Below are 24,141 nucleotides of genomic sequence, written 5' to 3'. Positions count from 1 at the left end.
CGGCGGTGACCCCGATCAGATTGTGGTAGTCGGCCTGCATCTTGTTGTAGCGCTTCATGTAGGTCACGGCCCTGCGCTCAGACTCCACCAGCTGCAGCTGGAGCTGCTGCAACAACTCTGGGGAAGAAACCGAGACGCTCCGTTAATGTCCACCTGAACACACTCGCTCAGCAGCATCCAAGGCCAGAGAGGTGTGTGGCGCCGCGCTCGGCGAGGTCTGAATGACCCCAATAAAATGTGTATACCCAGGTTTCCCTACGACCTTGTTAGCTAGTCAAGTATAAACCAGCCGGAGACCAATGAGCAGGGATTGGATTTATGCAGAGACTCTGCCGATCGGTGGCAGGCATCGTGCCTCCAACCCGGGCCACTTTCACGGCGCCTCTAGTCCACGGCGCCTCTAGTCCGCGACGCCTCTAGCCCGCGCCGCTTTCACGGCGCCTCAAGCCCGCGCCGCTTTAACTTACACATCAGGACACTCTAACCGGAGCGAGATTTAATTTAACCCCTTCCATGCCAGTGCCATGCGCGGAGCAGCAATTGCAAATCAAAAAAACATTGGTGGTTCGGCCATGTCCGAAAGGGGCTGACGACAGATGTGGGTCTCGGTCACAAAGCCGTTGAGTTCTTAATGGGTTAACGCAGCAGCCAGCTTCTCATGCCGATTAATTAAAAAGGGGACAACCTTCAACCAACTGAAATGTATTATGAGGCCGCTGTTTCTGCCGGGAAAGACGTGCGAACCGCTGATATTTTACTGTTCAACCATTACTTAGTCAAAAAGGTTATTAAAGGTTATACCTTAATATTATAAGTGATATATAACATAGGAAGCGGTTGTAAACTCTACCACATGTATAGTTACATAGAACTAACCCTTCCACTGCCAGGAGTTTAACATATTGCTGTGAAAGGGTTAAGACACAATAACATTTTAAAGGGTTCCACCGCTCTTTAAGGTTGAAAGCAACAGTAGAACTGTGCATGCAATGTATTTATATAATGTATAACCTGGTTCACCTAATGTAACCATGTATCTGTCATCTTAACTCTGTGCTCAGGACACACCTGAAGACAAGCGGTAACTCTCACTGTATTACTTCCTGGTAACACATGTTATAAATAATCACAAGCATCCTTTATCGCACAGGACTCTCAGTAAAGTGATACCACAGCATGGAGGAGATTTAATTATTAAAGCAGTGCGGCCAACTCCAACAGGCCAGGTTTTAAGGATATCCCTTCTCAGTGGAAGACTCAGCCACCTGTGCTGAAGCAGGGATATCCCTAATATCTGGCCTGTTGGTGGCATTGAGGACTAGAGTTGGCCGCCCCTGATTTAAAGGGCCAGTGTGAAAACTCGGGTGCAACTGGTGTGGATGGAGGGGGAGAGGCAGCTGGGAAAAGGTCAGATAATTCCCTCTCTGTACTCACTCCCCCCCCCCGTACCCCACTCTTCCCCGCATCCGCCTCACTAACGCACAGGTTAACTCCTTCATTGCTAAGGCTTTGTCCAAGGCGACGCTGAGCTGGCCGCGATGAAACACATTGTTGCAATGTGTGTGGCCAGCGTGAGAGAGCGCCTGCGCATGCGCGGCACGTAGCCGCTTGCCGAAGCAAACACAATTTGATTGTGCTGCTCGCTGGTGATTCACGTGAGCGGTTCGCCCTCATAAGGGCAAACCAGCTCCGTGACATCTTGTTCGCGCCCGTGACACGCCCCCCCCCCCCCCCCCCAACAACTAGCTGGCCAGGAAAAGCACAGCCAAGCAGAGTGTGTGACATCACCATGCACGAGCGCAACGCAGCCCACCCGCCTGTTCCACCGCGTGATAATGCCCAGGAACGTGCAAATCTTGTAATAGGGGCAAAGGGTTCAAAGTGAAGCAGTGTTACCTCGGCTGTTTTGGGTGCTGTCTCTCTGTATAGTGAGGTCAAGGAAAAGTGCATTGAAACGACTGGAGATCTCGCAGATATAACGACCATGGGACCCAGAGGGACAACATCAACACTAACATTAACCCTTTGAGTGCCCTGGGACGTAGCTACTACGTCGTGTGATCTGGCACCCTGGCTGCCCTGATGTACTTACATAGTTACATAGTAAATGAGGTTGAAAAAAGAGGTACGTCCATCAAGTTCAACCTATGCTAAATTTAGACAACAGATAGTTTATCCTATATCTATACTTACTTATTGATCCAGAGGAAGGCAAACAAAAAAACCCATTAAGGGGAAAAATTAATTCCTTCCTGACTCCAAGAATTGGCAATCGGATTAATTCCTGGATCAACATCCTTCCCATGTATACTTATTTGGTATATCACTGTATACCTTTCCCATCTAAAAAGATGTCCAACCTTTTTTTGAACAAATCTATTGTATCTGCCATCACAGTCTCCATGGGTAATGAATTCCATGTTTGAACTGCCCTTACTGTAAAGAACCCTTTCCTTTGTTGCTGGTGAAATTTCCTTTCCTCCAACCTTAAGGGATGGCCCCCGAGTCCTTTGTACTGCCCGTGGGATGAATAGTTCTTTTGAAAGCTCCTTGTATTGTCCCTGAATATATTTGTATATAGTTATCATATCCCCTCTTTTCTTAGGATTGGTGCCCAAAATTGTACTCCATATTCAAGGTGTGGTCTTACTAATGCTTTGTAAAGGGGCATAATTATGTTTACTTCCCTTCCATCCATTGCCCGTTTGATGCAAGATAAGATCTTGTTTGCCTTTGCAGCTACTGCATGACACTGGGCACTATTGCTAAGCCTGCTGTCTACAAGCACTCCTAAATCCTTCTCCATCAAGGATTCCCCCAATATATCTCCATTTAATTTGTAAGTCGCCTTTTTATTCTTGCATCCCAAATGCATAACCTTACATTTATCTGTATTAAACTTCATTTGCCATTTACCTGCCCATGTTTCCAGTCTCTCCAAGTCCTTCTGAAGAGAAATTTCATCCTGCTCTGATTCTATTACCTTACACAATTTAGTATCATCAGCAAAGATGGAGACTTTGCTCTCGATCCCAACCTCAAGGTCATTAATAAACAAGTTAAAAAGCAGGGGTCCCAGTACCGATCCCTGAGGTACTCCATTCACGACTTTAGCCCAACCTGAAAAAGTTCCATTTATGACAACCCTCTGTTGTCTGTCCTTTAACCTGTTTTCAATCCAGGTGCATATATTATTACTGAGTCCAATTTTCTTTATTTTGTACACCAACCTCTTGTGTGAAACCGTATCAAAAGCCTTTGCAAAATCTAAGTAGACCACATCAACTGCATTACCCTGGTCTAAATTCCTACTTACCTCCTCAAAGAAACAAATAAGGTTAGTTTGGCAAGATCTATCCTTCATAAATCCATGCTGACTATTACTAATAATTTGTTTTCCATTAGGTATTCCTGAATATTATCCCGTATTAAACCTTCAAGTAGTTTCCCTACTATTGAAGTTAGGCTTACAGGTTTGTAATTCCCCGGGTGTGATCTAGCTCCCTTTTTAAATCTAGGCACCACATCTGCTTTACGCCAATCTTGTGGTACTGAGCCTGTGGAAATGGAGTCCTTGAATATTAAATATAATGGTTTTGCTATTACTGAGCTTAACTCCTTGAGAACTCTTGGATGTATGCCATCGGGGCCAGGTGCCTTATTTACTTTAATTTTTTCAAGTCGCTTATGAACTTCTTCCTCAGTTAACCAATTGGTCATTAATATGGAGGTTGTGGCTTCCTCCTGTGGCGCTACTATTGAACTTGATTCTTCCCTGGTAAACAGAGGCAAAGAATTTGTTTAATACCTCTGCTTTTTCCTTATCTCCAATAATCTGACTTGCTACGTCACCCCACAAAAATGCAAGAGACAACGTGCTACAGATCTTTCTGCCACAAGGATTGAACAGTGCCGAGTACCCCCACATTTATTTCTCTTTATAAGGAAGGAAGAGGGTATATTCCTTGGTATTGATATATTCAGCGATTACAAGTGTGTGGAATGAGCAACGTTAGTGATTTACTCATTTCTAGAATTAGCTGTGGGAGAGGCACAGAGAATGAGAGCATATTTAGATTGTAAGCTCCTTGGGGAAGTACCTTTCTACCTTTGTTTACTTTCATATACTCGTCCACATTTTGAATCATATTTTCATGTAAAGCTGGACATCGTATCACATTTTCCTGTTGCATATATAAAGAACAAACATGTATTTTTGAATTAGATAGCCCTAATGTAACACCTGTAAGAGGCGCGCGCGCGAGACACCTGTAAGAGGCGCGCGCGCGAGACACCTGTAAGAGGCGCGCGCGCGAGACACCTGTAAGAGGCGCGCGCGCACGTGTAACACAATGCACAATAATTGGCGCTATGGGAAGTTCTTTCAATATGATGGAACGGCACTAATTCCATTTGGGAACCGATGCTCTAGAACAGGGACGGCCAACTCCAGTCCTCAAGGGCCACCAACAGGTCAGGTTTTAAGGCTATCCCTGCGTGAGCCGCCTGTGATAAAGCAGGCCCCGAGCACCGGGGTTGGCCGCCCTTGCCCTAGAATGCATATTTCGGTAGCTCACAAAGCCGAGTCAGTAAAGAAAGATCCCAGGAGCAGCATGCAGAGGGTGTACTTATAATGGCGGCAGTCGTACATGGCTCTGTAAAGGTGTCACCATCTGTCTAACAAGCCCTCTGGGCTTTTAAAAGGATACGTATAAGGCGAGGAGCCGGGGGGATCTGCCGGCTTTCAGGGTCACAGACAGGAACTTCTCCAGCCTCATCTTAAGCTCCGGCGCCCAGGACTCCTGGTAAAGAAGCAGAAATGGATACACATTAACAATGGCCAGACGGCAGCCACAGAGTGCTCCCTGCTGCACCACGCTGCCTATACTGATGCAATAGGCACCGGCCACATGTACAATCTCAAACGGAGACGCGTATAGAACAGATTGCGTATTGAATTCCTGCCCGGAGACATTACCAACTCACTCATCTGCCCCCTTCCACCCCCAAAGGAGTTCAAGTGACATCACAGACACCAGGGAGGAGGCCCCGAGTGTCTGAGCTGGAAACCTGCAGGTCATAAGGGGGTTTCCCATCACCAATAGCATGCCCGCCCGTCACAGACATTAGCAAAGCAGGAATCCTCAGGCGCACACTACCCAACGCCTTCTCAGACATCCGGTCGGTGAGGGGTTAAGCCGCAACAGGAATGCGAGCTAAAGAATGCGCTGAAACACGCGTGTTTATAGTAAATCTCTCACAAAAGGAGGAGAATGTTCAATAAAAACATCTTTACGTCTCCTCGCTGTCTCCAGCACACACCCGCGGGGTTCCCAGGGCACACACCCGCGGGGTTCCCAGGGCACACACCCGCGGGGTTCCCAGGGCACACACCCGCGGGGTTCCCAGGGCACACACCCGCGGGGTTCCCAGGGCACACACCCGCGGGGTTCCCAGGGCACACACCCGCGGGGTTCCCAGGGCACACACCCGCGGGGTTCCCAGGGCACACACCCGCGGGGTTCCCAGGGCACACACCCGCGGGGTTCCCAGGGCACACACCCGCGGGGTTCCCAGGGCACACACCCGCGGGGTTCCCAGGGCACACACCCGCGGGGTTCCCAGGGCACACACCCGCGGGGTTCCCAGGGCACACACCCGCGGGGTTCCCAGGGCACACACCCGCGGGTTCCCAGGGCACACACCCGCGGGGTTCCCAGGGCACACACCCACGGGGTTCCCAGGGCACATTTCAGGCCACTTTATAAAAACCGATTTATTCACGGGAAGTTTGGAGATTTACCAATTTTTTTTAAACAACGGTGAACACAGCAGAGAATGTGTTTCAGGGCTGAGTGCTTTCATTTTATCCTGGGTCAAATGTGTTGCAAGACTACTTGGCTTATACTCTAATGCTGCAATAGTGCCGATCTGGTGCTGACGCACAGAATGCCCAGTGTCATCAGCTTTCTGTGTGATATCTGTCTGCCACCCCCCCCCCCTCCTCTCCATTTTCAAGATCCATTTTAAAACGCACCTCTTTAACGAGGCATATGGGTAACTCCGTGGCTGATACCATAGTATCCATCTCCTGCACTTACCACGGCCGCTTTGCAGACGTACTCACCAGAACACCTGGAAGTATTCCTTACTTAACACTTAGACTGCAAGCTCTTCAGGACAGGGCCCTCTTTTCCTATTGTCTACTTTATGTGAGAAGCTTATTCCTATAATGTCACAAGTATTAGGCCGCGCTTATAGGGCGGGCGACGCGACCGATGACGTCACCCGTCGCCACTGGCGAAAGTTGTAATTTGATTTTTATCGACGTCGCTGGCGACATGGCCAGTGACGTCACTAAAAGGGGCGGGCCGCGCAATTTGATTGTCTCTAAACCAGTCACATGTGGCGACTGTCTCTAAAAAAATCAAATAGACCCGGCTTCAAAATGTTTGGTTGCGACGTCGCTCCGTCGCGCTTACTATAAGCGCTTGCGACGGAGTCAGTGTATTTGTTTCGGAGCGATGTCGCAAGGCACTAAGCGCGCAGCCTTACTGCTGTAAAGCACCGTGCACATGGATAGTGCTATATAAATAAAAGATTACGTACAGTACACACCGCGCGTTACCGAATAAACCCCTTTGTATGAGTTTCTGCGGCAGAGAGCGCGCGGTGCTTAGAAACACGTGGCTGTGCGCACCAGCAGTAAAGGTTTCTGCCAGCCTCCGTCCTCCCTATACCCCCTCCCCCATTATTCAGTAGCTGAAACATCGGAAACAGCGGGAGGAGGAGATTCTCCCCAGGGCGTGAGGGATTTCTGAGTGGGAGCTTGACGGGTCAAGAGGCTGCACATGCTAAACAAACAGCAGACACTTTCCCAGCTTCCGCTAGCGCGGAGACCCCTAATAACCTCTGCGATGAACTGCGATCCATATATACATCTACAGTATGTAACACCGAGGGGTGTCACAGACCCCTAATAACCTCTGCGATGAACTGCGATCCATATATACATCTACAGTATGTAACACCGAGGGGTGTCACAGACCCCTAATAACCTCTGCGATGAACTGCGATCCATATATACATCTACAGTATGCAACACCGAGGGGTGTCACAGATCCCTAATAACCTCTGCGATGAACTGCGATCCATATATACATCTACAGTATGTAACACCGAGGGGTGTCACAGACCCCTAATAACCTCTGCGATGAACTGCAATCCATATATACATCTACAGTATGTAACACCGAGGGGTGTCACAGACCCCTAATAACCTCTGCGATGAACTGCGATCCATATATACATCTACAGTATGTAACACCGGGGGGTGTCACAGACCCCTAATAACCTCTGCGATGAACTGCAATCCATATATACATCTACAGTATGTAACACCGAGGGGTGTCACAGACCCCTAATAACCTCTGCGATGAACTGCGATCCATATATACATCTACAGAATGTAACCCCGAGGGGTGTCACAGACCCCTAATAACCTCTGCGATGAACTGCGATCCATATATACATCTACAGTATGTAACACCGAGGGGTGTCACAGACCCCTCTAGCTGCAGAGAGGTTGTGGGGGGGGTCACAGAATGGGGTGATCGCTGTGAGGTTTGCAATAGAAGGGAAATATCCCCGTGTAAGTAGCATTGGAGACGGAAAACGTTTTATTCCAACAGTAAACACAGAGGACTCCCACGCCACAGCAACATGGGAGATGATGTTGAAAATAGTTTCATCTTTCCCGTCCCGAGATCTCCTCAGGTTCCCCCACGGAATAGGACTTTTGGCCGCGGCTATCCCGCCGTGACCAAATCCCCGTCGGCGTGTGGACCCCACGCCGCTGGATTCTCCGTCACCGGCCGCTTTTACGATGAGGTAAGTTTTAGGGTTGGGGGTTTGCGTTGGTATTAGGGGGTTTCAGGGTAGGGGGTAAGGTTCGGGACTTACCTTGCCGGAGAAGCAGCTGGCGGCTGGGCGTCCCCGCGCGAGGTCACTCGCTCGTGCCCAAACGTCCTAGACTGCCCCCCCCCATACATGTTCGAGTATCTCGAACGCCATTTAACGCTTTCGCGGGGGCCTGCAATGTATTTCAGAGGCGGTTTGTTACCTGGAAGAGACCTTTGAAGGAGGGGTGGGCGGCTGGGTTAGGCACAAAGGGCAGGGCATAGAACGGCAGGAACTCGGTGGTCTGGCTCAGGGTCGCCCCGCTGGTCTCCAGGTACGTTTTGAGGTGAGATATCCGCTCGTCACAGTCTGCGCGGTCCTGAAAACCATTAAAAAAAATCGCTCATTTCAGCCAAGGTTTGGGGAGTTGTTTAAATCGGACAATTAAGAAGTAACACAGGAGGGAGGGGGAGTAGGTATGATACCTTTTATTGGGCCAACATGTAGGTGCTACAAGGTTTCCAGCCTCTCTGGGTCCTTCATCAGGTATGGCTTAGCCGGACGGCATATCACCTACTCTGCCACACCCGATGAAGCACCCTGAGAGGTTGGAAAGCTTGTAGCACATCACCTACTTGTAGACCCAATAAAAGGTATCATACCCGCTCCTCCCCCTCCCTCCTTTGTTACCACCTGTAAGACAGCGACAGCACCAGCACGGCCCCCCCACCCTTCTTTACTAACAGTTAGAAAAACATTTTTAACTTAAGGAAAAGGGGTACACCAGTTTACTACCAATAAAGTGTTCTTTGCAGTGCTGTAGCTGAAATACATTGTGCTGCTGCCCACGGGTAATAACGGCAATATAAAATGCCAACAGGGTGAGGCGGAGGTGATGCAACTCCTGGGTGCATTCATGTATTACAAACAAGGCAATAAAAACGGTGAAAATGTGTCTATCCCGATAGTCAGAGGTCCGGGAAAAACAGACGCAACAGGAAATGCAAAGGGAAGACGGCGTATTCTAGTGATAACAGTGGTCATTGAAATGGGATGACGACGAGGTCAGCTCTTTTTGACATTTGGCCCATACTTATTCGTTGTTGCTATTCGATAACATACGGTCTAGCGCCAGACACCACTGAAGTAAATGGGCCGTAGGGTTTCTCTCGAAGCAGGAGAGTATTTTATAGCATAGCACTGCTTACTAAACATGGCCCATTATGCCCCCGTGCAGAGATTCATCACGCCTGCAGTATTATCTGCCAGTGCTGCGTACATTATGGGAGCGCTCTAAAAATAAAATGCTGCTATTTGCCGAGGAAGCCGACATACAATCCTGCCCACGCGCTGCTTCAAGGGAAAGATGGCAAAGTGGATGTGCAGGTAAAACTCCAGCTTCTGGGCCAGGGCGTCACCGTTACGTGTTTCCGGGGGGACGTGTTCCTCCCACAGCTCAAAGAACACTTTCCTGTCCCCATCATCAAAGGCAGATGCGAGATCCTTCTGTGGAAGGCAAGACACAATACCGTATTTATTTTATACATTATAGCGGGGGTTCTCTATTTCAATCCTCAAGACCCCCCCACACCCCCAACCCCAACCGGTCATGTTTTAAGGATATCCCAGCTTCAGCCCAGGAGGCTCAGAGGACATGACCTGTTGGGGGGGAGGGGGGGGGGCGTTGAGAACCCCTGCATTACGGGCAGTATCTGAAAGGGCCCGGAAAATGTACATTAGCTCTGTAATCGTGTGTTGTTATTAGCTGTCTGCATAATATATTAGTCATTTATTAACCAAGGGCTTTACCCAAAAGGCAATTGAGCCCCAAAATGTCATCGTTGTGTCCTACTCTTTTGCGCTCTTATAAGTATCATGGTTCTTTCGTTCTTGGGGAGGGGCAAATCTTTTGGCTTTTGTATTTTTGCCCGTCATGCAGAGTATTTCCATGGAACGGCCCCTCATTACCGTCTTTACAATTAGAAGGGGTGTGTTCCCATTATTTCCCACTGAAGACACATGGAAGCCCCTCTGGGATGATGACCTTGCTGGAGATAAAGATGACCTTATCCTAATTTACTCTCTTTGGTCCCTAATGGAGAAGAATTAAGCAATATATCCTCACAGACAAGACGTTTCCGGGCATTCACCGCCCTGTCTGGAGGAGGTGATGGCGCAAGGTGAAGTTCAAATCTGTAACCCAGCCGGGGCGTTAGCGGCTGGCGAACAGAAAGGCCTCCCTCTGTGTTAGCATTCCATGCATTGCACCTCTATCTGATCCAGAACCGCTACACATAGCAACACTAACCCTTTCAGTGCCGGAAAGGCCGGAGGAATATTCCTGTGAGCTGCCTGCAAACTGGGTTAAAGTTTTAGTTCCACTTACTCTAATACAGGAGTGGTCAAACTCAGCTCTTAAGGGCCACCAACAGGTCAGATTTTAAGGATATCCCTGCTTCAGTAAGTGGCTGAATCAGTGGCTCAGTCAAAGAGCCTGCTTCAGCACAGGTGGCTCAGTCTGTCTTCGACTGAGCCACCTGTGCTGAAGCAGAGATATCCTGAAAACCTTACCCGTTTGTGGCCCTTGAGGACTGGAGTTGCTCACCCCTGCTCTAATACATCTGTTTCAGATTTCCTCTATGTTTTCACGCTATATTTTCCTGCAAAATCCTCAATACTTCTACCGCCCTCCCCGATAATTCTAAATTATTTTTGGGGGCCCCATTTAAAAATAAAATTGCTACCCACCTACCAAAAAAAGTGTTTAATAAAAAAAAATGACCACTAAAAGTTTGCAAATCTCCCCAAGTAGGAATGAACCCCTAACTCACCTCGTGTATATTCAGATTTCGGTTTCCAGGCCTAGCCCTAAAGAGGTTTTAAACCTATGCTGAAAGTTTGATGCAACGTTACACACAGCAGAGCATGTGCCAAGTTGCGGAGTATTTTCTGTGCAGCATTAAAACCGATTCCTTATTAAAGACACTTCAGTGTGAGTGAGGCCGCTAACGCATTACACAGCCTCCAGACCGTCACTGAACGGGGCAAATCCAAGTCCCAGTGTACGTGGGAGGCCCGGGATATCTCCTCAGAGTCCTGCTCCCCCAGTGAAGCCCTCTCCCCAGCCCCCCCGCTGTGGGTATACCTGGATAAGCAAAGTGCTGGAGTCCCTCAGGGCAGATCCGGATGTTCTTGGAAGCGGCCTCCCCTTTATTTTGCATTCTTTAGAGAAGCTTTGCAGCGTCTCCTGGAACTCGCCAAAGTTCAGAAACTGAAAAGAAAAGCCCCCCATACTGTGAGACTGTCACCCGATAAGAGCAGGAGCATCAAAGTGATGCGGGATACTGCGGTGGGAACCCCATGTGACCCTGAGCAAGCCCCTTGTGCCGCCGGTCAGTAGTGGGAAGTCTGACAGGGATAGATTTGGCTGCTTTTATTAAAGGTTAAGCCCGCCATTACCCCCTACCTGTCAGTAATATATCTGTGTTGTGTAGCCTGGTTCCACCACTCCAGGGGTTAACTCTGTGTTCAGGAGGCAATGTTGCTAGTTCCATGCAACTCTTTTCATGTTGCAGTTAATCCTCCAATCAGGGGCCAAGTAACATTGGAGGCACTTGCCATTGACCCTCCCTATGTGTATCCAGGATGTGCCATTGGGTATATAAGGTGGGGAGGGAGGCCCCATTTAGTCCCAGTTCCAGTCACATGTCCCAGAATTCCTGTTAAGGGATCTCTGAAGCAGTGCCTGCTGGACCCTGCGTCGGAGCACAACGGGGAAAACTTCCTAACGGAGGTCCCCGCACTTAGGCCTGTAGAGTGTTCCCCAGTTACGGCAGTTGGATGTGTGTTTTATGTACTGAACAGTTGTGGATATAATTTTCCAATAAATTCATTTGTATTAACCCTGTAGTTGGAGTTGATCCCTGGCGTGTTGCCCTGGTCTCCCGTGACAGGAAGCATATGTCCTCTCCTCCCCTCAGTCCAGGTGGCTCAGTCTGACAGCCACCGATTGAGCCACCTGTGCTGAAGCAGCGATATCCTTAAAACTGGACCTGTTGGTGGCCCTTGAGGACTGGTGTTGGCCAGCCCCCTGCTACTACTGTGGGATAGAGGGTGGCATGGTAACATTAGAATTTGCCAGTGAGAGACAGGGAATATGGAGGCAGAAGTGATATAAACACTATGTTTTTTCTCTGTGTGCGTGAGGGAACAGCTCCTCCCCATGCGGTCTGAAATGTTAAAAAAATCACAACACTTACCTCTTTCACTAATCCAAGCAAATCTGCTTCATACGCCAAAATGTCTCCCATTTTCACACACGTCTTCACATAGCAAGAAAGCCTAAAGAAAAACAGGCATCAGGGCATCCCCAACCCCAACTCATGTCACTAGTTTTAAATACCTGGCCATATGGTTTGACTCATTTAACATTCGGGCTGCACATTGATACCCTGACATCCAAAACCTATGCCAACTAGGTGTACTTTACAGGAACAAATCTTCCCTAAGGGCGGTTCTATAGTGTGTGCGCCCGCATGCCTGTGAGAACGCGTGTGCACGTGACGCACACTTTGTGTGTATAGAGTCCGTGCGACAGGCTGGAAAGGTAGTGTGTGTGTATATATGTGTTATAAATATGTTAATAAATTATTAATATTGTACATACATAGACATATATTCTTTATTTTACTCATCTTCCCCCCTGTCGGCCGGTTCCATGCACACTGCGCTGCGCGGCACCATTATAGAAAGGCTGACTAATCTTAGCCATCTATAACTGCCGCTCGCGCACGGCGCAGCAAGCGCACGCAGTATAGCACGGCGCAGCAAGCGCACGCAGTATAGCACGGCACAGCAAGCGCACGCAGTATAGCACAGCCCTAAGTCTGCTGGTCAGAAAGCGTATCGCACAGCAGATGCTAATGCCAATTATCGACTATGGGGGCATAGTATATACCTCAGCACCCCAACACACTCTCATATCACTCACACCGCCTGGGGCTCTCACCGCCTCCGCCCTCCCCCGGTCTCCGGTGCTCAGGCCTCCGTCCTCCCCCGGTGCTCGGGCCTCCCCCGGTCTTCAGTCCTCCCCCGGTGCTCAGGCCTCTGTCCTCCCCGGTCTCCGGTGCTCAGGCCTCTGTCCTCCCCCGGCGCTCAGGTCTCCCCCGGTGCTCAGGCCTCGGATCCTCACACAGGCCCAACAGACAGTTACACGGGGCGCTCCGGTAACCAAGGCAACGGCCCGCTTCCGGATGCTGTGCCTATGCAACCAATCAAACGGGGTGTAACAGGCAGGGTCCGCAGCCAGCCAATCAGAGGCGCCGGGAGGGAAGAGGGCGAGGGGAATGAATGAGAGGGGAGTATGAATGAGAGGGGGGAATGAGGAGGGAAATGAAGGGGGGAATGAGGAGGGAAATGAAGGGGGGAATGAGGAGGGAAATGAAGGGGGGAATGAGGAGGGAAATGAAGGGGGGAATGAGGAGGGAAATGAAGGGGGGAATGAGGAGGGAAATGAAGGGGGGAATGAGGAGGGAAATGAAGGGGGGAATGAGGAGGGAAATGAAGGGGGAAATGAAGGGGGGAATGAGGAGGGAAATGAAGGGGGGAATGAGGAGGGAAATGAAGGGGGGAAATGAAGGGGGGAATGAGGAGGGAAATGAAGGGGGGAATGAGGAGGGAAATGAAGGGGGGAATGAGGAGGGAAATGAAGGGGCGAATGAGGAGGGAAATGAAGGGGGGAATGAGGAGGGAAATGAAGGGGGGAATGAGGAGGGAAATGAAGGGGGGAATGAGGAGGGAAATGAAGGGGGGAATGAGGAGGGAAATGAAGGGGGAAATGGGTGAAGGGGGGGGGAATGGGTGAAGGAGGGGGGGGGAAATGGGTGAAGGAGGGGGGGGGGAAATGGGTGAAGGAGGGGGGGGGAAATGGGTGAAGGAGGGGGGGGAAATGGGTGAAGGAGGGGGGGGGAAATGGGTGAAGGAGGGGGGGGGAATGGGTGAAGGAGGGGGGGGAATGGGTGAAGGAGGGGGGGGGAATGGGTGAAGGAGGGGGGGGGAATGGGTGAAGGAGGGGGGGGGAATGGGTGAAGGAGGGGGGGGAATGGGTGAAGGAGGGGGGGGAAATGGGTGAAGGAGGGGGGGGAAATGGGTGAAGGAGGGGGGGAAATGGGTGAAGGAGGGGGGGAAATGGGTGAAGGAGGGGGGGAAATGGGTGATGGAGGGGGGGGGAATGGGTGATGGAGGGGGGGGAATGGGTGAAGGAGGGGGGGGGAATGGGTGAAGGAGGGGGGGGGAATGGGTGAAGGAGGGGGGGGAAATGGGTGAAGGAGGGGGGGGGGGAAATGGGTGAAGGAGGGGGGGGGGGAAATGGGTGAAGGAGGGGGGGGGAAATGGGTGAAGGAGGGGGGGGGAAATGGGTGAAGGGGGGGGGGAAATGGGTGAAGGAGGGGGGGGGGCAAATGGGTGAAGGAGGGGGGGGGGAAATGGGTGAAGGAGGGGGGGGGGGAAATGGGTGAAGGAGGGGGGGGGGAAATGGGTGAAGGAAGGGGGGGAAATGGGTGAAGGAAGGGGGGGGAAATTGGTGAAGGAGGGGGGGGGGAAATGGGTGAAGGGGGGGGAAATGGGTGAAGGGGGGGAAATGGGTGAAGGAGGGGGGGAAATGGGTGAAGGAGGGGGGGAAATGGGTGAAGGAGGGGGGGGAAATGGGTGAAGGAGGGGGAAATGGGTGAAGGAGGGGGGGAATGGGTGAAGGAGGGGGGGGAATGGGTGAAGGAGGAGGGGGGGAATGGGTGAAGGAGGGGGGGGAAATGGGTGAAGGAGGGGGGGGAATGGATGAAGGAGGGGGGGGTGAAGGAGAGGGGGGGATGGGTGAAGGAGGGGGGGGAATGGGTAAAGGAGGGGGGGGAATGGGTAAAGGAGGGGGGGGAATGGGTAAAGGAGGGGGGGGGAATGGGTAAAGGAGGGGGGGAATGGGTGAAGGAGGGAGGGGGGAATGGGTGAAGGAGGGAGGGGGGAAATGGGTGAAGGAGGGAGGGGGGAAATGGGTGAAGGAGGGGGGGGGGAAATGGGTGAAGGAGGGGGAAATGGGTGAAGGAGGGGGGGGAAATGGGTGAAGGAGGGGGGGAAATGGGTGAAGGAGGGGGGGAAATGGGTGAAGGAGGGGGGGAAATGGGTGAAGGAGGGGGGGAAATGGGTGAAGGAGGGGGGGGATGCGTGAAGGAGGGGGAGGGGAAATGGGTGAAGGAGGGGGGGAAATGGGTGAAGGAGGGGGGGGAAATGGGTGAAGGAGGGGGGGGAAATGGGTGAAGGAGGGGGGGGGAAATGGGTGAAGGAGGGGGGGAAATGGGTGAAGGAGGGGGGAGGGAAATGGGTGAAGGAGGGTGGGGAATGGGTGCAGGAGAGGGGGAAATGGGTGGTGGAGGGGGGAAATGGGTGGTGGAGGGGGGAAATGGGTGGTGGAGGGGGGGAAATGGGTGGTGGAGGGGGGGAAATGGGTAAAGGAGGGGGGGGAAATGGGTGAAGGAGGTTGGGGAATGGGTGGAGGGGGGGAAATGGGTAAAGATGGGGGGGGGAATGGGTGAAGGAGGGGGGGAATGGGTGGAGGGGGGGAAATGGGTGAAGGAGGGGGGGGGAATGGGTGAAGGAGGGGGGGGGATGGGTGAAGGAGGGGGGGGGGGAATGGGTGAAGGAGGGGGGGGAAATGGGTGAAGGAAGGGGGGGAATGGGTGAAGGAGGGGGGGGGGAAATGGGTGAAGGAAGGGGGGAAAATGGGTGAAGGGGGGGAGGGAATGGGTGAAGGGGGGGAATGAATCGGGAAGGGTAAGGGGGGAATGAATGGGGAGGAGGGGGAAAATGAAGGACATATGAATTTGTCGTGTGCACTATGTCCGCAGACTTACACTGCCTGAAGCAGCCATTATGTTAGGCACACACTCAGTATTTTCACAGCTCAGATAAGGATGTAGAATGACACATTGTCACATGCTGTAGATATAGAAATAATAATAATTGTAGCCAGGTCCCCTATTGCTCCCCGGCCCTCTGTTCCCCTCCCTTACCTCCGCCACGATGGGGGCTGTTACAGGAGGCGACGGGCATGTTTGGCTGCTCGCACATGCGCAGATGCGGCGCTCAGTAGTGCAGGGCCATGCTAGTGTCGCACATGCGCAGAAGGTATAGCTGCGGCCATTATAGGTTGCGCATTCGCCGTGTACTATGCAAACGCGGCGGCCCATAGTGCTCAGGGACAGGGATACCACGTGACGCCAGGGAGCCAATCGCGCAGCTAGGTCTCTTGGAACAGGAGATACATGTTGGCGCATTGGAAGAGGAGGTAGTCGGAGCTGGGACACAGACAGGGGAGGAGGTATGTGTGCAGGGGTCTGTGACCCTCTAAACTAGGCCAGATTTCACCTAGGCCCCGACTCACCCGTGTAGTTTGTGGCTGCTATAGGCACAGGCCCTAAGGTAGGGATCCTGCCCCGCTAGTCATTGGAGTAGTCAGGGACACAGCGGCTAAGCATGCTATCCCTGCAAATCGTGCTCTGGGCTCAGTTCACACTGGAATACGCAGAGATAATCATCACGGTGGGACACTCCCGCGGGATACTACCCCACGCGGAGGCGGACGCACCGTGGAGGACATCGCTGGATTGGCGCATCCCTATCTGGTTTCCTGTCGGCGCGCCCAGGTGCTGGAACACCCGGCAGGAACCTTTTCAACAAGTGCGCCAACAACCACTACACTTTCCATAGTGGGCCGCGCGATCTCACACATTGGGGGGTTGGGAGTGGGACTCTTGGCACACGGTGTGGCTACACGGTGGTGGGATACAGCCGTGTGGGTAGTTGTACCTATAGTCCTATGTAGTTACAGCCATTATAGAGTGATAAGATATATATTACTGTAAAGGCCTTTCTATTTTACATTGTGTGTGTTCATTGTTTGGGTCCTGTGAGGGGCTCCTCCCACTACGTCGGGATCCCCCTCAGGTGGAGGCGCTGCACCGATATCGTTGTTCTTGCACCTCAGCTCCGGTCCTCAAGGGCCACCAACAGGTCAGGTTTTCAGGATATCCCTGCTTCAGCACAAGCTGAGCCACTTACTGAGCCACCTGTGCTGAATCAGGGATATCCTGAAAACCTGACCTGTTGGTGGCCCTTGAGGACCGGAGTTCCCCCCACGCTATATCCGCACGGGTAGAACTCTGGGCATGACTGGAAATGCAGAAATAGAATTAAGTTTGCGAACCGCTTTCATTTCCCTTGGTCCTTCAACACAAGCGGACGTCGCAATGTACACAAACATGCCGCCGTTCTCCAAATAAAGTGTCGTTCAGCCGAGTGCTTTCACAGTGACACCACAGTATGTTGCTGCATTATCTCCTGCCAGATCCCTGCCAGCCACCATCGTGCGCGAGAACCTGCAGCACATCGCAGAGCGTTACACGTATCACACGCAGAGCAATACTTCCCTGGCCTGTCCAGCCGCGGGACCATCCCAGCCCCACTTCTGCTTCGCCACTTTCACATTGTTACACTGATGGCTTCATTGGAGCGACACGACACTTATTTTCTAGCTGTTGTGTGGACACGGGGTCTCAAACCTCACAAGTCTCTTTTTCAGACACAAGGGATATTCACCAAGAAGGGTGCAGCTGGGACAACGCACCCACGTTTCCGTGCGCTGCAGGGCCCCCCTGGAAGTGAAGTGGTTAATACATTGTTGGACACATTGTGCCTCTGGGATTTGGTTTGTAGACCCCCTAATTTGCTCATGTAAAATCCTGTTAATGAGACGCTCTGCGGGATTGGAAGCGCGCGGGGCTCCTGGGATCCTATTCCGTCCCTACTCTTTGCTGCTTCCTCATTTCGCTTTTAGGACGATTAGATGCGGCTGATGCCAGCTGGGATTAGGCACACAGCTGTGCAGCGATTCCCAAAAGCTGCCGTCTCATTGAGACCCCGAATAAGCAGCAGAGGATTCCCGGACTCGCTGATCTCTCTGAGTGGAACAGATCCCAATGTAGAAATCCCACAGTTCAAACTACACAGGCAACTCATTGAAATGATGTAAATGGACGACACTTACAATAGAAAGTCACGTCATGTGGTTAATAAGGTGACCCCACAGACCCCTGCTATCTGTGGTTTAGGCACTGCATGTGCTTTAGCTTATTGTCAGACATGCACATTCTCTCTCTGTCATCACTAGAAAGGGATACATTTTAATGGATTAAAACGGGCGGCCAGCTCCAATCCTCAAGGTCCACCAACAGGTCAAGTTTTCACGCTATCCATGCTTCAGCACAGGTGGCTCAATCTATGACTGTGGCGAAAAAGGGGGTAATCAGCGCATTAATAAAGGGAGTGGGCTCGGCTGGTTAACCCTATTTCGTATTGGGGATGAATGGGTTAACTTTATATGCTGTTCCCCTGTACCACTTTCCCCTATATGCATTGTTGTCCACTTTTTGCAGGCTAGTCACTACCTGCAGTGCTGAATAACAGGAGCCGTTCCATTAAGACTGCTAATTTAGGAACGGAGTGAGCCAGCACCCTGATTGTTGGTGTGCAGCCTCAGTGTAACACCCCAAGAACACATATATTAAATATATAACTTTGTCATAAGGGAAACATATATTTTTGATAAAGTGCCTTTCTGTTGCAGTTTTAAAATGTACCGGCAGGATGCTATTTTTTTCTGCCTGCCTTTGTAATGCATTAAGGAACAAATGTTATGCATATATGAGCCCCCGGTTGGGAGATGCCGATGCGTCTAGGGGATGAAAGACCCCAGATTCTTAAAGTGTCACTTAATCAGGATGTTTCTGAGTAGCAGATCCTGTTACTCATCCTAGATATTTCACACCTTGGGACCAAACTCCAGACATTGCGTCCCCACAAATGAGTGGCCCCTTTTTACTTAGCAGTGCTACCAAGCTGCTTACTGAGCATGCTCAGAGTTACCTGGGCTGGCTGTAGGATTTGCCCATGTGACATTGCAGGTTCTGATAGGAGGAAGATAATTCCTTGCCAATGGGATGAGGCTAATGTAACACTTCACAGGCCCTTGTCCTTAAATAGGCCTGTACCCCTCATTCCTGTGTTGTTGCTGTTGCTGTTAGCTGATTTCTTCAAGCGGATAAGACCCAAGTACTGCGGCTACGATTCCCGAACGCAAGGGGTTAAAAACATCGCAACAAGGAAACTTGCCCTGCTTCAGGATTTCGTTAGCCCTGGGGATCCAGAACAAACCCCAAAGAACCAGAAAAGACTTTGCACATTCACAGAAGGATTGGACTGGCTATTTATTTGGCAATTTGCAAAAGGACTACATTTTAAAAGACAATCTTCTGGTGCTTTGCACCTTTCTGGACATTATCCTCTGTTCCTCTACCCGTAAGTGCAATTATTAAGTTTATTCTGCAGTTGTCGTGTGTTTGCCTATCAAGGGAATAAATCTCAGTTTATTTTGCTCAACCTGTTCTGCTCAATCAGGATCCACGAAATATAAATGTGTTATTAAGTGTGTCTCCCGTCACAACGACTGTTTCAGCACAAGTGGCTCAATCCGTGTCGGTCTTCAACTGCTTCATTACAGGTGGCTCAGTCTTTGATTGAGCCACTGATTGAGCTAGCTGTGCTGAAGCATGGATATGCTGAAAACCTGACCTAGTGGTGGCCCTTGAGGACTGAAAGTTGCTTAGCCCTGGACTAACAAATCATTATTAGGTTGTCTAGTCCATAAGCCATTGAGATTGCAGAGGGAGGGCCTTCTTACTCATCTTCATGGGCAGACCGCATTCCCACCTTCCTCACCTCACCCGATGGCTGGCCCTGCTGACATGCCAACTCCATGTGATGTGGTAACATGAGGCTGACACGCCAACTCCATGTGATGTGGTAACATGAGGCTGACATGCCAACTCCGTGTGATGTGGTAACATGAGACTGACATGCCAACTCCATGTGACGTGATAACATGAAGCCGACGTGCCAACTCCATGTGACGTGGTAACATGAGGCTGACATGCCAACTCCATGCAATGTGGTAACATGAAGCTGACATGCTAACTCCATGTGATGTGGTAACATGAGGCTGACATGCCAACTCCATGTGATGTGGTAACATGAGGCTGACAGATTCCATGTGCTGGAGTAACACGAGGCAAACACACACAAGGCAGGTGTGGGCCCATCTCATGTTACACCTGGAAGTATTTTGAAAGTGTCTGAATGGAAAGTTGAAATGTAGGAGCAGCTTTCACTTCCCAATAGCGACTCCATTTGAATAAGATTCCTTTCTGGTATATGTGTGTATCATTCGGCAGGCTCAGCGTAGAGTTTACAACCTCATGTTAGTGCCCGAGACTTGCCCAACGTCACAAGGAGCTGACAAGGATTTGAACCCGACTCCCGTGCGTCAAAAGCCTGTCATTGTTTTCAAAGTCCGCGCCGGTCGCCACGGAGCCTCTTCCTGTGTGATGTCACTTCCTGTCAGAGGAGAGCAGGTCCTGTGACCGGGAGTGAGCGCACGAAGGTGAAGGAAGCAGTTTGTTGACATGAAGTTTAATTTTGTGGGAAACAAAACTGGCATCTCACATGAAGGATTAATAAAGGTGCTAACTCCATGGCGAGGGAAGGGGTGGTGGATGCATGGATTAGCCTCCCAACAGAGGCGGTAAGGGCTAATACAGTAACCCAGACATGCTTGGAAGAGACATAAGGCTACATCTTAAGTAGGGAAAAGTGCCCCAAAGCTCTAATGGGGTCTGAGGTTTTCCAGCAGGTAGGAAAACGGGCAGACACGGGGGCCGCAGGGTTCTTATTGGCCGTTAGATTGCATGCTATGAAATGATTTGTGCGTTCTGTGGGGATAAAGTGCGAGGTGAGCCCGGCGCTGACGGCAGTTACAGTCTGCTTCCTGTGCTGCGGGAGAGAAAGGATTCACAGAGGAGGAGACGGCAGCGTCTGATGTCTAGGAAAACGCCCGAGATAATAAGTTCAGCAACGGGTGAGGGGGGCACAGGAGTAATTAACCTGCGATACAGTGAGAGGGTGGCTCAGGAGCTGAGTGACAGGGACAGACTGTCCCCAGCACCAGGCACCCACAGAGTCACGCACACTACACTGTCCCCAAAACCTGGAATCCAGTGTCACGCACACTACTGTCCCCAAAGCCTGGAATCCAGTGCCACGCTCCCTACTGTCCCCAAAGCCTGGAATCCAGTGTCACGCACACTACTGTCCCCAAAGTCTGGAATCCAGTGCCACGCACCCTACTGTCCCCAAAGCCTGGAATCCAGTGTCACGCACACTACTGTCCCCAAAGCCTGGAATCCAGTGCCACGCACCCTACTGTCCCCAAAGCCTGGAATCCAGTGTCACACACACTACTGTCCCCAAAGCCTGGAATCTAGTGTCACGCACCCTACTGTCCCCAGAGCCTGGAATCCAGTGTTACGCACCCTACTGTCCCCAAAGCCTGGAATCCAGTGCCACGCATCCTACTGTCCCCAAAGCCTGGAATCCAGTGCCACGCTCCCTACTGTCCCCAAAGCCTGGAATCTAGTGTCACGCACCCTACTGTCCCCAGAGCCTGGAATCCAGTGTTACGCACCCTACTGTCCCCAAAGTCTGGAATCCAGTGCCACGCACCCTACTGTCCCCAAAGCCTGGAATCCAGTGCCACGCTCCCTACTGTCCCCAAAGCCTGGAATCCAGTGTCACGCACACTACTGTCCCCAAAGCCTGGAATCCAGTGCCACGCACCCTACTGTCCCCAAAGCCTGGAATCCAGTGTCACACACACTACTGTCCCCAAAGCCTGGAATCTAGTGTCACGCACCCTACTGTCCCCAGAGCCTGGAAGCCAGTGTCACGCACCCTACTGTCCCCAGAGCCTGGAAGCCAGTGTCACGCACCCTACTGTCCCCAAAGCCTGGAATCCAGTGCCACGCACCCTACTGTCCCCAAAGTCTGGAATCCAGTGCCACGCACCCTACTGTCCCCAAAGTCTGGAATCCAGTGCCACGCACCCTACTGTCCCCAAAGTCTGGAATCCAGTGCCACGCACCCTACTGTCCCCAAAGCCTGGAATCCGGTGTCACGCACCCTACTTTCCCCAAAGCCTGAAACACTAAGAACTTGGGAGACACCAAATTGCCCACAGAACCGGGAACACCAGACTGCCACGGATCCTGACCATGACGAGACTTGGGTGTCCCTGTTCGTGGGTAGACCCGTCTGCCTGTGGGTTTTTTAGGCTTTGGTCACAGAGTGCACTGGGAAAACTTACAGCAGTTGGTAACATAATTAACATTTTTGAAACCAAGTCCGACCAAACCTTTCCCAGAGTCAGAAGTGTACTAATGGCGGTGACGTTTAAGGGGTCCCATCTGGCTAATTGATGCCATTTTTAGCCCAGTATCTGATAAGTAAAGTAATATTTTAAAATTACGAAAACGTGGTGAGCGGATACTTGGGAGCGGTTTCATTTCCTGCGCCTGCTCTTACAGTGTTCAACAAGAGTTTGCACAGGCAGAGCCCCCTTTGCTCCCCCTCCCCTTATCTGTTCTTCGATAAGCACAGGGTGTTATTAGAGTAAAGAAAACACGTGATGGACAAACACTTCCCATTCAGAAGTCCCAAAGAAACACGCGTCATTCATTTCCAGAGACAAAAGCCGCCAAATATTTGCTATTGGCACGGTTACATTAGTTTAAGGAAGCCAACTAGATTGTTAAATGGTTTGCAAAGGGTTGTTATTTGGTCAGTTATGTGGGATAGCAACTTCCCAGAGGGAGCGGCGATATCGGTGGAAGGGACACGGTGCTGCTGTGTACACGGAGGGAGAGGTGGAAGGGACACGGTACTGCTGTGTACACGGAGGAGAGGTGGAAGGGACACGGTACTGCTGTGTACACGGGAGGAGAGGTGGAAGGGACACGGTACTGCTGTGTACACGGGAGGAGAGGTGGAAGGGACACGGTACTGCTGTGTACACGGGAGGAGAGGTGGAAGGGACACGGTACTGCTGTGTACACGGGAGGAGAGGTGGAAGGGACACGGTACTGCTGTGTACACGGGAGGAGAGGTGGAAGGGACACGGTACTGCTGTGTACACGGGAGAGGTGGAAGGGACACGGTACTGCTGTGTACACGGGAGGAGAGGTGGAAGGGACACGGTACTGCTGTGTACTCGGAGGGAGAGGTGGAAGGGACACGGTACTGCTGTGTACACGGGAGGAGAGGTGGAAGGGACACGGTACTGCTGTGTACACGGGAGGAGAGGTGGAAGGGACACGATACTGCTGTGTACACGGAGGGAGAGGTGGAAGGGACACGGTACTGCTGTGTACACGGGAGGAGAGGTGGAAGGGACACGGTACTGCTGTGTACACGGGAGGAGAGGTGGAAGGGACACGGTACTGCTGTGTACACGGAGGGAGCGGTGGAAGGGACACGGTCCTGCTGTGTACACGAGAGGAGAGGTGGAAGGGACACGGTATTGCTGTGTACACGGGAGGAGAGGTGGAAGGGACACGGTATTGCTGTGTACACGGGAGGAGAGGTGGAAGGGACACGGTACTGCTGTGTACACGGGAGGAGAGGTGGAAGGGACACGGTACTGCTGTGTACACGGGAGGAGAGGTGGAAGGGACACGGTACAGCTGTGTACACGGGAGGAGAGGTGGAAGGGACACGGTACTGCTGTGTACACGGGAGGAGAGGTGGAAGGGACACGGTGCTGCTGTGTACACGGAGGGAGCGGTGGAAGGGACACGGTGCTGCTGTGTACACGGGAGGAGAGGTGGAAGGGACACGGTACTGCTGTGTACACGGGAGGAGAGGTGGAAGGGACACGGTACTGCTGTGTACACGGGAGGAGCGGTGGAAGGGACACGGTACTGCTGTGTACACGGGAGGAGAGGTGGAAGGGACACGGTACTGCTGTGTACACGGGAGGAGAGGTGGAAGGGACACGGTACTGCTGTGTACACGGGAGGAGAGGTGGAAGGGACACGGTACTGCTGTGTACACGGGAGGAGAGGTGGAAGGGACACGGTACTGCTGTGTACACGGAGGGAGCGGTGGAAGGGACACGGTACTGCTGTGTACACGGGAGGAGAGGTGGAAGGGACACGGTACTGCTGTGTACACGGGAGGAGAGGTGGAAGGGACACGGTACTGCTGTGTACACGGGAGGAGAGGTGGAAGGGACACGGTACTGCTGTGTAC

At 51.7% G+C, this 24,141-nt stretch overlaps 1 protein-coding gene across 6 annotated transcripts in view; it reads right to left on the bottom strand.

Moving 5' to 3' along the window:
• ARMC9 (armadillo repeat containing 9) overlaps positions 1-13,132 on the bottom strand; it is an 88,370-nt gene extending 75,238 nt beyond the window's left edge. For 3 of the 6 annotated variants that reach the window (XM_075570951.1, XM_075570954.1, XM_075570955.1), the window contains exons 1-8: positions 12,908-13,130; positions 12,159-12,240; positions 11,045-11,170; positions 9,235-9,405; positions 8,123-8,278; positions 4,710-4,802; positions 1,897-1,921; positions 1-117 (exon numbers count right to left, since the gene is read on the bottom strand). The exon at positions 1-117 is cut by the window's left edge and continues 41 nt beyond it. In XM_075570951.1, the coding sequence (XP_075427066.1) occupies positions 1-117; positions 1,897-1,921; positions 4,710-4,802; positions 8,123-8,278; positions 9,235-9,405; positions 11,045-11,170; positions 12,159-12,209 (739 nt within the window). In that variant the 5' untranslated portion in view covers positions 12,210-12,240; positions 12,908-13,130. Of the gene's footprint in view, positions 118-1,896; positions 1,922-4,709; positions 4,803-8,122; positions 8,279-9,234; positions 9,406-11,044; positions 11,171-12,158; positions 12,241-12,889 lie in introns of all 6 variants that reach the window. The other 3 variants (XM_075570953.1, XM_075570952.1, XM_075570956.1) reach the window with 3 other exon arrangements.
• Between the last annotated feature and the right edge of the window lie 11,009 nt (positions 13,133-24,141).

Source organism: Ascaphus truei, chromosome 14, assembly GCF_040206685.1.
Source record: "Ascaphus truei isolate aAscTru1 chromosome 14, aAscTru1.hap1, whole genome shotgun sequence".
Classification (NCBI taxonomy): domain Eukaryota; kingdom Metazoa; phylum Chordata; class Amphibia; order Anura; family Ascaphidae; genus Ascaphus; species Ascaphus truei.
The sequence above is the reverse complement of the archived record's forward strand: the minus strand, read 5'-3'. Positions and strand labels throughout refer to the sequence as shown.